At 46.3% G+C, this 13,138-nt stretch overlaps 1 protein-coding gene across 4 annotated transcripts; it reads right to left on the reverse strand.

Annotated features, from left to right (window-relative positions):
• Positions 1-3,427: 3,427 nt before the first annotated feature.
• Positions 3,428-11,516, reverse strand: LOC109769940 (alpha-L-arabinofuranosidase 1). Of its 4 annotated transcripts, none has more exons than XM_020328644.4 (18): positions 10,266-11,516; positions 9,582-9,792; positions 9,377-9,431; positions 8,807-9,003; positions 8,450-8,571; positions 8,015-8,162; positions 7,748-7,817; positions 7,495-7,640; positions 7,369-7,414; positions 7,236-7,288; positions 6,689-6,833; positions 5,671-5,789; positions 5,500-5,571; positions 4,746-4,849; positions 4,497-4,553; positions 4,206-4,398; positions 3,980-4,123; positions 3,428-3,803 (listed from the first exon to the last, which is right to left on the reverse strand). In XM_020328644.4, exons 2-18 carry the CDS (start codon positions 9,762-9,764, stop codon positions 3,681-3,683), a joined length of 1,977 nt encoding a protein of 658 aa, XP_020184233.1. In that variant the 5' UTR covers positions 9,765-9,792; positions 10,266-11,516; the 3' UTR covers positions 3,428-3,680. The 4 variants fall into 4 exon arrangements, with proteins under 4 accessions (XP_020184233.1, XP_020184234.1, XP_040245451.1 ...); XM_020328645.4 differs by having other exon boundaries at positions 11,328-11,503; XM_040389517.2 differs by having other exon boundaries at positions 9,377-9,465; positions 10,266-11,494.
• Between the last annotated feature and the right edge of the window lie 1,622 nt (positions 11,517-13,138).

Raw genomic sequence — 13,138 nt, forward strand, 5'->3', positions numbered from 1 at the left:
TATGCGAATAACACTTATGAATTGTCAACATACAATGACTTACCGGACTTGCGGGGCGGGATAGTTGGTACCCGCGGTCCTCGGCGGAGTCCGGCCACGATTTGCCGGACTTGAAAAGCACCTTCCAGATGTCCTCGTGCAAGGAGCCGAAGAGCTCTCGCAGGGTCTGGTGCTTGGCCGGGTCGAATTCCCATAGACTGCAAGACCTGCGTTGGCAAGGAAGGATCCGGCGAACTAACATCACCTGGACTACATCGACAAGTTGGATACTCTTGTCTTCCATATCCTTGACGCGCGTTTGGAGCACCGACAGTTCGTCGGGCAAAGACCAGTCAGACCCTTCTTGGGCCAGGACGTAAGCCGCAGGGGAGCTCCGGATCAGAATTCGGGAGCGGCGGCCCATTCCGTGCCGCGCGGCTCAGTGATGTAAAACCACTGCTGCTGCCATTCTTTGACAGAATCATAAAAAGTACCTGTTGGCCATGTGACGTTGGGCATCTTGCTCACCACGGCGCCTCCGCACTCGGCGTGATCGCCGCTCACTACCTTGGGCTTCACATTAAAAATCTTCAGCCATAAGCCGAAGTGTGGTGAGATGCGGAGAAAGGCCTCACACACGACGATGAATGTCGAGATGTTGAGGACGGAATTGGGGGATAGATCATGAAAATCGATCCCGTAATAATACATAATGCCGCGAACAAATGGGTGGAGGGGAAATCCTAGCCCGCGGATGAAATGAGGGAGGAATACAACCCTCTCGTGGGGTTCCGGAGTAGGGACGATCTGTCCCGCCGTTGGAAGGCGGTGGCTAATTTTCTTGGCCTGATATCCGGCCTCCCGAAGCTTTTTGATATCCTTCTCCCGGACGGTAGAGGCCATCCACTTGCCTCCTGCTCTGGATCCGGACATTTTCGGAGGGCCTTTGTGGGCGGAGAAGATGAATGCTTGGGCGCTGGAGCTCGAGCGAGAGAGAGAATGGATGAGCAGGGGAAGAAGAAGGCGTGGGTGAAAAGGGGGAATCCTTATCTCCTTATAAAGGCGGCAGGCATCCTGTGTCTCCCCGCTTGCCCGGTAAACTCGCTCATTCCCCAAGCGCCGCGTTAATGGCGCGGTTGGGTTACCCACACCTGTATTGATGAGAATCCCGTAATAAGGGGACACGATCTCTGCTTCGACAAGACGTGCCAATGAAACCGCCTCGCAATATGTGCAGTTGTTGGTTGAGAAAAACGGTTCGAATAATGACCGGGCCACGACGTGATGTCACGCTATGAAAAGTTGTCAGCAGATTAGATTTGTGGAATATTATTCTCTCCGGTGGTATGTGGAAATTGTTTTGCAGAGCCGGACACGATCCTTGTGTTCAAAATCTTCTATGGAGTATTCGGAGAAGGAACCCGCCTTGCAATGCCGAAGACAATCTGCGCGCCGGACTCATCGTCATTGAAGCCTGGTTCAGGGGCTACTGAGGGAGTCCTGGATTAGGGGGTACCCGGACTGTCGGACTATATACTTTGGCCGGACTGTTGGACTATGAAGATACAAGATTGAAGACTTCGTCCCGTGTCCGGATGGGGCTCTCCTTGGCGTGGAAGGCAAGCTTGGCAATTCGGATATGTAGATCTCCTTCTCTGTAACCGACTCTGTGTAACCCTAGCCCCCTCCGGTGTCTATATAAACCGGAGGGTTTAGTCCGTAGGACAAACAACAACAATCATACCATAGGCTAGCTTCTAGGGTTTATCTCTCCGATCTCGTGGTAGATCAACTCTTGTAATACTCATATCATCAAGATCAATCAAGCAGGAAGTAGGATATTGCCTCCATCGAGAGGGCCCGAACCTGGGTAAACATTGTGTCCCCCGCCTCCTGTTACCATTAGCCTTAGACGCACAGTTCGGGACCCCCTACCCGAGATCCGCCGGTTTTGACACCGACAATCCCCCCCTCCCCACACAGTTAAAATCTCACTTTTATGGAAATTAACTTTGAGCTGATCAGGTGGTCAGCTCTATCTGCCGCAAGAACTCTTCTCGTATGTGGTTGTGGCCTCCAAGAGGAGGCGCGACTGCTGCAACGACGCTTGGTTCTCCTCATCGGAGGAGATGACGATCTCCTGGTCGAAGAAGAGCTCAAGGGCCCTGGAGAACGACGGTGGCGGTGCCAAGATCTGAACGATGGTGCGGAGCTGGAGCTGCCTGCCCGCCGCCAAGATTTGGACGATGGTGCGGAGCTAGAGCCACATGCCCGCGCGAAGAACCACGACTTGGGCATAATGGATGGGGAGAGGAGGTGTTCAGAGATGACGAGAGGCTTAGCGCGGAGAGGAGTTTGAAGCGATGCAATGTGGACAATGCCGAAACACGACTAAAAAAGGCGCGGTGGCCCGGTGAAGGGATTGGAAGCCAGCTTCAATGCGGCGCAACAGTCAAAGTAGGCTTCCCGGCCGCGTGTGCCTGCATTGAAGCGTCGTTCGGTGCGTCGCTCCGACCGATATCAATGTTGCAAAGTCACGTCCATTGTGGAGCGGCGCTGACCGGTATGAGCGTGCGGCAATCGCTTTGCGCGAGAGGGTTTTCAGTCGAGAGTGTTTTCTGGTGGGACCAGGTTGTTGGACACGTGTGTGGCGGTGGTCCAAACGCTCGCAAACCCCCCTGTTTGCCTTCAATTTGCATGAAAGCGAACGCCTGAACCGGTTCATGGACCGATAGGGTATCAAAATGTCCATATCGGTTCATGGACTGATAGGGTACCAAATGCGTCCGAACCACGGGCAGTTTACGGGTCCATGTTGAAAATAAGACAAAGGTCAATGAAAGTTGTGCCATTCTGTCAACTTTTCTGTGATGAGAGGATTTTGACAAAATGACTTACCGAGGGATACCGATCCAAATCCTGCAACATATGAGTTGTTGCGGTGAAAAACTGCAACAAGGGCTCGATTGCAAAAATCATAAAAGATAATGCTAGGTGTGCCCCGGGGACACGTGTCACATGGATGAGACGGCGGACGCCCGCGTGTGATTTCCAGCTGAAGCCAACTACGCATACGCTAGTGGATAATCTGAAAAAATACACCTCCTCAACAGCCGTTAGATCTGGTCCAACCACCGGTCTTAACCCCATCCTCATTATTGCAACAAAGAAACATTCAAGTGTTGCAGTTCTTTTTGTGTGCTCGCCTTTTTCAACATGGATGATGTTGCGGAAGGATTTTTGCAACATAAATAATGTAGGAAGAACGGAAGCTTAGGAGTAACACGGGAGGTAATTGCGCTCGAAGGATCTAGATCCAGATCCTACAACATACGAGTTGTTGCGGTGTAAAAACCGCAACAAGGGCTCAGTTGCAAAACTGTAAAAGATAATGCTAGGTGAGCCCCGAAGGGGACACGTCACACGGACAAGGCGGCGGAAGCCAAGCTTTTCCCAAGAGACAAACCTTTCCTTTTACCTTCACCAAGAAAAACTGAAAATGTGCTTTCAGAAAAGAAAAGAAAACAAGCCTGACGTGATTTTTATTTACGCCAGTATTTCCTTCATGCCACACCACCATACACACATGATACAGTGCTTTATCAGGACACAAGCGCGCGCACTGACCCCTCTCCGCTCGCTGTTGCCGGTGCTTTGCCCTGCCCATCGTTCTCTTATTCTCCAACGCCGTGTCATTCGCTTCACATCTCCGCTACAAGCCTGGACTGCGCCAGCGCCAGGTCGAATGCACTGAGAGAGTGGGGAGGCAGCGTCACCTCCATCTCCTCCGAGGCGTTACGCAACTCGATCGTCACCGGCACAACCTGCATCGTTCATCATTGTCAAACGCAAAGCGCATTGGCTGCTTCAGATGAGCTGACCAGAACAAACAGACAACAGCATTTGCAATTGCCATGCCTTCAATCATATCATATCGGGCAACGGGATCTACACTTTGCGACGCATTTGATCTGAATGCGAGCAGAGATCGGTGTGATACCTTGTTTGGGTTAGCGAAGGAGTTCTCGTCCATTACACTGCCAGATGTGAGAACAGTGGCGGTGGATCCGAGCGCATTGATGCTGCCCTGGAGCCCAGTTGCCGAGAATGTAAGGCTCACGGCATCTGGCCCAAAGTTCACAACCTGCAAATGCATGAGCTTCCGAGATCAGTACAACTCCGTCCAGATATCGGCTACGTCTAGGATGCGAAAAGATTTTACTTGCCTTAACTCTCAGGAAGCTGTTCTCGTCATCATGCCACGTGATCACGGATGCTGCCAGCGAACCAGAGTAGCTTGAACTGATTGTGATGGGATGGATTGTAGCGCCGCTTGATTCACGGAAAAACTTCTGCATCCAGTAACTGGGAGTTCCATATTGCTGCCAGGAGTTGAAGACGATAGCGTCTGGGTTCCACCTGATTGTCACGTTCGAATGTAATTATCGCAGTTCTAAAATAATCAACATGAACATGCGAAATGTTGAAGAAAGAGCAAGCCGCGATTGATAACTAACGTGCGGTCGTTATCATTTATGAAGAGCGGTGCATAGCTTGCCATATGAACAACATCACTGTAAGAAAAGAAGCGAATGGTCAGGTAACTCAAAAGTAAACATCACTTCATTGTTGCTAGTAGAATGCAATAAATCTCCATTAGGTAGACTCGATGAGGAAACATAGTGTCAAACTTTTATCCATGAAACTCAGGTGCAAATCACCCAACAACAAAGTGCCAAATAAAAAATATTTTGAAGGAGAATTACCTATTCTTCTCCAGCCCAGTAAGGAAAGCGGCCTCTGCCAATGAAGCAAGAAGACTTCCTCTGCCGGCATCGTTTCCTGTAACAGCATACTCGCTAACAAAAGCCTGCACCCAAAATTAGATTCACAAAGATGCTTAGTGTGGCTAACCAGGATGAGGCGATGCCAACACCCAAGGCATCTACAGTGATGTAAATAAGTAAGAGAATGCATCAAATTCCCAAGATTTCTCCACAACATATGAAAACATCACGCGGTCAATATCCTTCTTACTCATCCTCATGATATTCATCAATGAACTTACATTGGCAAATTGCATAACATATTTAGGTGTAGTCGGCAGAACTGTATGACCCCCCCCCCTCCCCTGGCCTAATTTAGCCTATGTTCAGCACTTGATGCTAGAAGTGGTGGCTTTTCTCCTACATGGCTGATTTTGGATTTCGGTTGCATATAGGACCTGGTAAAACATCCATAGCAACTGGGTGTCTAGTTCAACCATTTTAGGTGAACTGATAATAAACCTAAACAAACATGGAGTGTTACATAACTAATATTAAGAACAAGAGAACCATTTTACAGTAAGCGTACGTCAACAAGCTAGGCTATCCTAGGAACACCCCTTGAAAAATATGAGCAAGTTGTGAATTCATATAAAAGGTAGTACCATGAAAACAAGAGCCTTTGCAAGGCTGTTTCACAGGCATCTTTCTGCAACATAAAAAGGTCCACAAAGCAATGACAACTAAGGCATACCTTGGGCCCACTACGAGAGGTATTGTCAAATGTATTCTTCATGGAAAATAGTGCCCTGGAACCGGTATAGACCTAAAAAGAAGAAAAACTTGAGTGCTCGACCTTGGTGAGGTAGAATTATAGTATCTATACAACAAGAAAGGCAAACAGATCTGGTAGCAAGTAGCGTACATGGAAATCATATAGATCAGCAGGATGGTCAAGTGGTCCAGATGAACCATCACAGTTTGAAATCATCTGAATGTCTGGATAGGCCTCTCTTATAGCATTGTAGAACTTAAGGTAGTTACCTGTTCAATAGAATTAGAGAATGTCATGTATCTAAAGACATCATATCAGTTGTAAATAGTTGTAACCGGTGGTTCTCTATAGTTCAAGTAAAATTTATACACTACAACAGGGAGTTATGGTAAGATAGAAACACTTTACATGCAAAATCAACCAAAATAATTAAGGGGCAGATAACTACTTTCGTGTTTTCTTAGCTGTTGGGAACATATCGGTTTATCTCGGGTACAGAATGCTCTTAAAATACGAGCATTAATCCACAATATCAGTGTCTGGTCAGCGTTGGAATGAATCACCTGCACTGAATCTAAACCTTGGGACCTTAGAAACGCGATCATTGCTATCTACCAGAATACACTGGACAGTAGTCTCCCCATTATCAGATGGATGCAAATTCTTCTTCCCGCAATCAGACCACTCAGATGATGAGTACATATTCTCTTAAGTTTAAGGGATTTCTATTTGATATCTATAGGCACTGCTCAGCCTGATAAAATACTAGAATGAGAAACATTGCCTCATCAAAAACTTTGACTTGATATCCCTCTCTTCCGCATACTTGGAAATGCTTGACAGAAAGTTGAATGGTTGATTATCAAATGAGATCGTTAGCTTATATGGGTAGGTCGGACAAATTTGAATTATGTACATGATGCACCTTGCATGTTAATATATTCTTGTGATTTTTCATATGCACAAATGTGACTCTCCGCACGCAATCACGAAATCACATATTGTTTTCCTTCGATTACATATGTTATTTATTTTAGTAGATATATCATGGTCCAGCTATGCTTCCTGCTCCTTGATTGTACATCTTAATATTGTGCACAGGGCATTAAGTGTGCAGATTACCACAAAAAAGACTTCAAGTGTGGAATGAATGCAGTTGAAATTTTACCACGGTAATTTTCTTTCCCACAATCTTCATTTCCGATTGCAACATATTTGACTGGGAATGGTTCAGGATGCCCCATTGCAGCTCTAACAGAACCCCATGTTGATTCTGCACTCCCCCTTGCAAATTCTAGACTGTCCAGTATATCCTGTAGAGCAGATGATAACAACAGTTCCATAATAATGAACCTAAATGGTGAGTTATGACAACTACCTAAGCCTGCAAACGAAATTGGAATCTCTTGATGAGTGTGATACTATTCACTATTCAGAGAAACGTACAATTAACTTTGTGTTCAATATCATATCTATTTCTCAGCTATGTTAATAAGAAACTAAAGAAATAAGACCAACACCATCTCTGTTCCAATATTGATCAGCAAGAAAAAAGAATTTTACTATTTTAGGCCACTCGAGCAGACTCATCATACATATTTCTCCTGTTAGGTTCAGAGTAATAAGGTTTCTAATCTTCAGATATGCCCAGAAAAGAAAATGTATTGGTCCGCTCTGCTAGAAAATTAGTTGGGAGTTCAAACTTCAGGACATACCTTTACGAAAGGAGCAATAGCAGTAGTATCAACTTCATCATGGTGGCTGATTCCTGATAATTAAGGAAGAACTTTCGTAAGTAAGGAGGGAAACAGTAGTGATCAAAGATATAAGATATCTAGTAATAATTACCATTGTTGAATACCCAGACTGGGGCAGCACCGAGGTCTTCAGAAAGCTTTTATATAGATTTCAAAAGTTATATATAATTAAAGGTAATAACAGAAAAGGAAAGGGTGAAACGTTGTAAACAAGCACCTGAAGAAACTCATAATATCCGAGGCCATCATCCGTCCAGTAATTCCAGACATCCCCATAGTGTCCAGGCCTCTCTTCCCATGGACCTATAGAGTCCCTCCATCTGAATGCGTTTCTTAACCAACTGCCTTCAACAAAGCAACCTCCTACAATAGTTGCATGTGATCTAGTCAATAATCCCACATATGTCTGAATAATGTATGTGCAAACATCACGAATTCGATTTTTTCAATCAGAAGCAGTTTCAACAAACCAGGGAATCTCAAGAACCGGGGTTTTAAATCCAAAAGCATGGATATGAGTTCTGTGCGGAAACCGTGCCCCTGAGAGTACAGAGAAATTTGGTATGTCAAACTCTCAGATAAACATATGCACCACTGGTATATTCATATACTACAATGATTTAAAAAAAAATTAAGTTGAAGTTTCTAAGTTTTAACAAGATTAAATTCCAGTATAGCTTTACTTGAGATGTACTAATATTCTGAGTATCAATATTGACAACAAAAGTATGATTTACCTTGTATGTATCCGAAGGCATGAGTGATACTTGATCAAGCCATACAACTCCCTTTGTCTTAGCTGTTATTTGAAGTCTTGAGGTTCTGTCTGTTCCTTGAGCAACCAACTTCTGGTCCAATTTTATCCAATTCGATCCGCCGGGTACTCTGCAGAAGTGCAAACCTTTCCTTACTGTTAATCAGTGGCACAGCTAGAAAAGTACTTCGGGGGGTGGGAGGGGTGGCAAAAGGCAAATCTGAAGATCGGAGGGGGCAAAACACTATTATTATTTTTCCATCTAAGCCCTCCAAATATGTTTTTTCCTTCACAATTATTTCTCTTTCAAAGGCTGGGGGTACAGTGGCCCTCTCTGGCGTACACATACCTCCACTAGTGTTGCTAATAGTCAAATTTACTCGTCATGATGTCCAAATTTGAGAGAGAAGATGCTAACCGTATGGCAGCTGAAGCCAGAACTCGTAATCCGTCAGAGCTTGTTAGTGAAACTGTCATTTCTATCATTTCTGGTGACTTGGCATGCATAACTAGATTGTAGGTCTTCCCATCCTCTATGTTCTGGAGATTGGAATGATAATTATGATGGCATTATTGGAAAGCAAACAAATGAAAATGCAGTATATTACATAATGTGCACAAAATTTTGACAAACACGACAGATTGAAAGCTAACATTACCTGAAAGCTACACACAACATGCATGGTGCTAGTTAATTCTGGTTTCATGAGGAAAAAACGCGAAGTAACAGCAGTATGCTATGATTAATCAACCTATGATCGACGTAAACTCATACCATGCCCCAGAACCCAGGGTTGTAAATGCCAACACCGACAGCTGGGCAGTTATCACAGAGAACCTCCATTCTTAGAGCAACCTTGTTTCGCCTGAAACATGACGTGCGGTCTGTTCCCACAAATATGGAAGAGTCATCTCCAATGATGGACCATGGTTCAATATTTGATGGAGTATGGGGGCCTCCAGCTTCAAAACCTGGATCATAGGAAAACCAAGTTATTCTAGACCTTGAAAATCAACAGCAACTTAAGTGAATGCCTATTGGTTTATTCAGGATGTGTAAGATGGAATTTCCGTAATTGGACAATAGTCATGACTGACTTGAAGATGTTGTGGTAAAGTAGAGTTGAATTCATCATGAAGAATAGGTCAATAGGGAATTGTAACCTTCAGACAATAATATTTAAGGGTAGCTCTTCTAAATTTATTCTATATACTTTCCTTTGTCAACAGATATAGTTCCCTGTTTAAGTTCAGATGTTCAAATGGACTGGATTGGATAGGAATGTTGCCACATGTCAGTTTTACTTCAAGTGTTGTGTATTAGAATTGAGAAGTATTTAAGTACCTCTATTACTAACAAGCTCTGCCCATATTCCACCAGCTCCTGCATGGTTGATCTCCTACATTATTAGTCAATCCAGTTGAAGTGAGAACCTGATGGAACATAATTGGTACAGATGGATTATTCTGTGAATGCAGTGAACCTAGAGATGCCTGCAAAGTGCCACGAGAAAAAGATGAACTAACAAGATCTGCATCACTTTTCTCACCTCAAAAAATATTCCAAACAGCGTATCAGGGATCTTTCGAGCAAGGTGCGATGAGGCATCAACACCAAGGCTTGCCACTTGTGTGATCTCAAATTCTGATGCCGAACATTTGCAGCTCACGCAGAAGAGAAGCAAGAAGCAGAGAATAGTACGGGTACGACAGAGCGTTTCTTTGGAACCCATACGCTCCAAGTTCTAACGACTAACCAATCTGTCAGTTTGAACAGATAACAAATCAGGATACATTATGCAATGCCAATCACGTCTTTTGATGGAAATTATAAGAACAAACTACTCAAACATGTCACCACCAAATTATAAAACGACAATAAGGCCGACCCTGGCCATGGAGTCCTGCCAGGGTCAGTTGGCATGTCCAAAACAACACCTATCTATACAACTTAACCAAATAACTTGCCACTCTATACTATTTGTAGAGCATGAAGTTTAAGAATTAAAAGGCATTTATTTACAGATTATACAACTAAACACTTGTTTTTAGACAGGAAATGGGAGCTGAATTCAAATGGTCCTATCACTGGTCGAACGAAAGCACAGACATGGAGCAATTCTCTTGTATTGGCCATTTCATCGAACAACTCATCTACGAAATCAAGAACCGAAGGAGTAAACAAACAGGGCCAGAAGCAAAGAAAAAGATCGCAGTTCGAGGAGGGTCCTCACCAGGCAGCGCAGGTCGAGGAGTGAGTGCGGGGTGCAGGGAGACCCGGAGGCTGCGGCCTTAAGTAGGCGAGGCCGGAGGCGACCCGCCGGTGGCTTCGGAATGAAGCGCGCGGGGTGCACAACGGCCTCCGCCGTGGGATGACGGAGGCTGGCGGCGCCACGGCTGGTTGCTTGCCGGGGTGTGCTTCGGCGGCGGCGTCAGGCCACTGACACGCGTGGGCCCCGGAGCGAGCGGTGGTGCCTATCCGCATCGCTGTGGCCTTTTAATTCGTGCGCGGCGCATTCGTCGTGGCAACGATCCGTCCAACGGCTTTGGAGACTGAGTTTGTCTGTGGCCGGATCTCTGTGTCCACACATACAAGGATGCTCTTGGAGGAATTTTATAGGAAAAAAAATTGAAGTGACATTTTGTGCATGTCTGTCCCGACATTTCGTCGAACACGTAGCGTGCAGGAGAGCTCGCGGCGAGGAATGACGCCGGTGCACGTTGACCATGGCCGGGACGAGCTGCATCGACGCGAGCGCGTACGAGGGGCGCCTGGTGGCCGTGACACCTGCTCCAGCAACACCGGCCAGGCGCGAGGCGAGGCCGGCGGTCGAGCTACAACGCGGAAGTGGCTGGGCGCACGAGCTCCAATGCAGAGGCACGCGAGCGAGACGGCACGCGGGGGCGCGAGACGAGGTAGGGCGAGCGCGGCTCGGCACGGCGGCTGGGCGCGGCGAGCTCCAACGCGCGAGCGAAGACGGCACGACCATGGTCGCGAGACGAGGTAGGGCGAGCGCGGTTCGGCGCGGCACGACAGGGGTGGCACGGCTAGCGCGACCAGCATGGCGGCTGGGCGCACGAGCTACAACACTCCGCTGGCAGGGGGCACGAGCTCCAGGGCTCCAACGAGCGAGCGGGAGGCGGCGGGCACGCGACCTCCAACGCGGAGGCAGGGCAGAGAAAAATAGAACAGCATCGACGAGGAGGGGAGGCGCAGCAGGGCGAGTGCGGAGGAGCACGTCGGCAGTCGAGCTCGAGCCGCACGCTGGCGAGACGAGGCAGGAGTGGCGGCCCACCTCCTAGAGGCGTGGCGGTGCAGATCTCTGACGGCGCGGCTGTGCACTTCTCCGGCGTGCGGCGGTGACGTGGTTGGCATTCGGCGGAGCGACTCGGTGGGTGGGCAAGTGGTGGGCCAGTGTGAGAGAGAGATAAATGATGGGTGGGTGAATGGCGGGTGGCCACAAGGACGTGCAGCGGGCGGAGACGGACGAAGAGGACACAAAAAAGTCTGCTTTGTGGCCACTCCGGACCCAAATCAGTCTTAAATTTGGGTCGAAAATGAAGAAAATATGCCCTAGAGGCAATAATAAAGTTGTCTTTATATTTCTTTATATCATGATAAATGTTTATTATTCATACTAGAATTGTATTAACCAGAAACTTGATACATGTGTGGATACATAGACAAAACACTGTGTCCCTAGTAAGCCCCTACTATACTAGCTTGTTAATCAAAGATGGTTAAGTTTCCTAACCATAGACATGTGTTGTCATTTGATAAATGGGATCACATCATTAGGAGAATGATGTGATGAACAAGACCTGTCTGTTATCTTAGCATATTAATCGTTCAGTTTTATTGCTATTGCTTTCTTCATGTCAAATACATATTCCTTCGACTATGAGATTATGCAACTCCCGGATACCGGAGGAATGCCTTGTGTGCTATCAAACGTCACAACATAACTGGGTGATTATAAAGATGCTCTACAGGTATCTCTGAAGGTGTTTGTTGGGTTGGCATAGATCGAGATTAGGATTTGTCACTCCAAGTATCGGAGAGGTACCTCTGGGCCCTCTTGGTAATGCACATCATAAGAAGCCTTGCAAGCAAAGTGACTAATGAGTTAGTGATGAGGACATCACTAACAAAATTACACCCACAGCCCCTACTAATACATATACAGGACCAATTACTAGAGCTCGCGCATGCCAATTAAATTACCAGGTACTTTCGTTTCTTGGTAATGATTCTAATGTTCGTGAGAATATGATGCTGCCTAAATTGGATACATTTGTCTTGCTTACAAATGAAGGGCCTAGCTTGGACAAGAAGGATGATCATTGGAGCAAGATCAAGCATGGAGATGATGGCATGCGCAAGGGGAACAAGAACGGAGTTACAAGTGATGATTTCAGGACTTTGAAACCACCATAATGAGTGCGTGAAGCCTTGGACGAATATACAAGATGCCACTTCATAAATTTCATCCAGAGGCTATTATAGGTGTTGCGTCACCTGATTATTGGGCCAGGCCCATGTAAGTTCGAAATACTTGAGTATAGGCTGTTTTTAGAGTCCGTATGTATGGGGAAACAAGAGTTAGGGTTGGTCCCGGACCCCTCCTCCAAGGGCCACGAAATTCCCCCCTCTTCCTCCATATATACAACCCTTAGGGCGTCGTTTAGACTTTGGGTTTTGTTTAGATTAAAAGTTTGTCATAGCTGCAACTTCGCGTACTTTGTTTGTGTTCAACGACCAGACAAAGGCATCACAGAACCTCACCTTCATTAATAAAGCTTTCCTCTTATATTCGCAATATCTAGATTGCAATCTCAGTTTCTTGCTTGTTCTTCGTTTGCTCGCAGGAAACAGACCCTCGTGGTCAGGTTGATCGTGCTACGGCGTGGTCAATAACCTCTCGGAGTTGGTTTAGCGATTGCTAAGGGCGACGTCCTCGCACGTTCATAGTCGGATCGTGAAAGTCTACTCCTCCAAAACGATAATCACCATCTCATCAAAAAAGGGACACCTTTGCCTCTATCAAGTGGTATCAGATTTCCAGGTTGCTCGGTGAGATTTTACAATTTTTCGAAGTTTAGATCG

This window comes from Aegilops tauschii, chromosome 5 (assembly GCF_002575655.3).
Source record: "Aegilops tauschii subsp. strangulata cultivar AL8/78 chromosome 5, Aet v6.0, whole genome shotgun sequence".
Lineage (NCBI taxonomy): Eukaryota > Viridiplantae > Streptophyta > Magnoliopsida > Poales > Poaceae > Aegilops > Aegilops tauschii.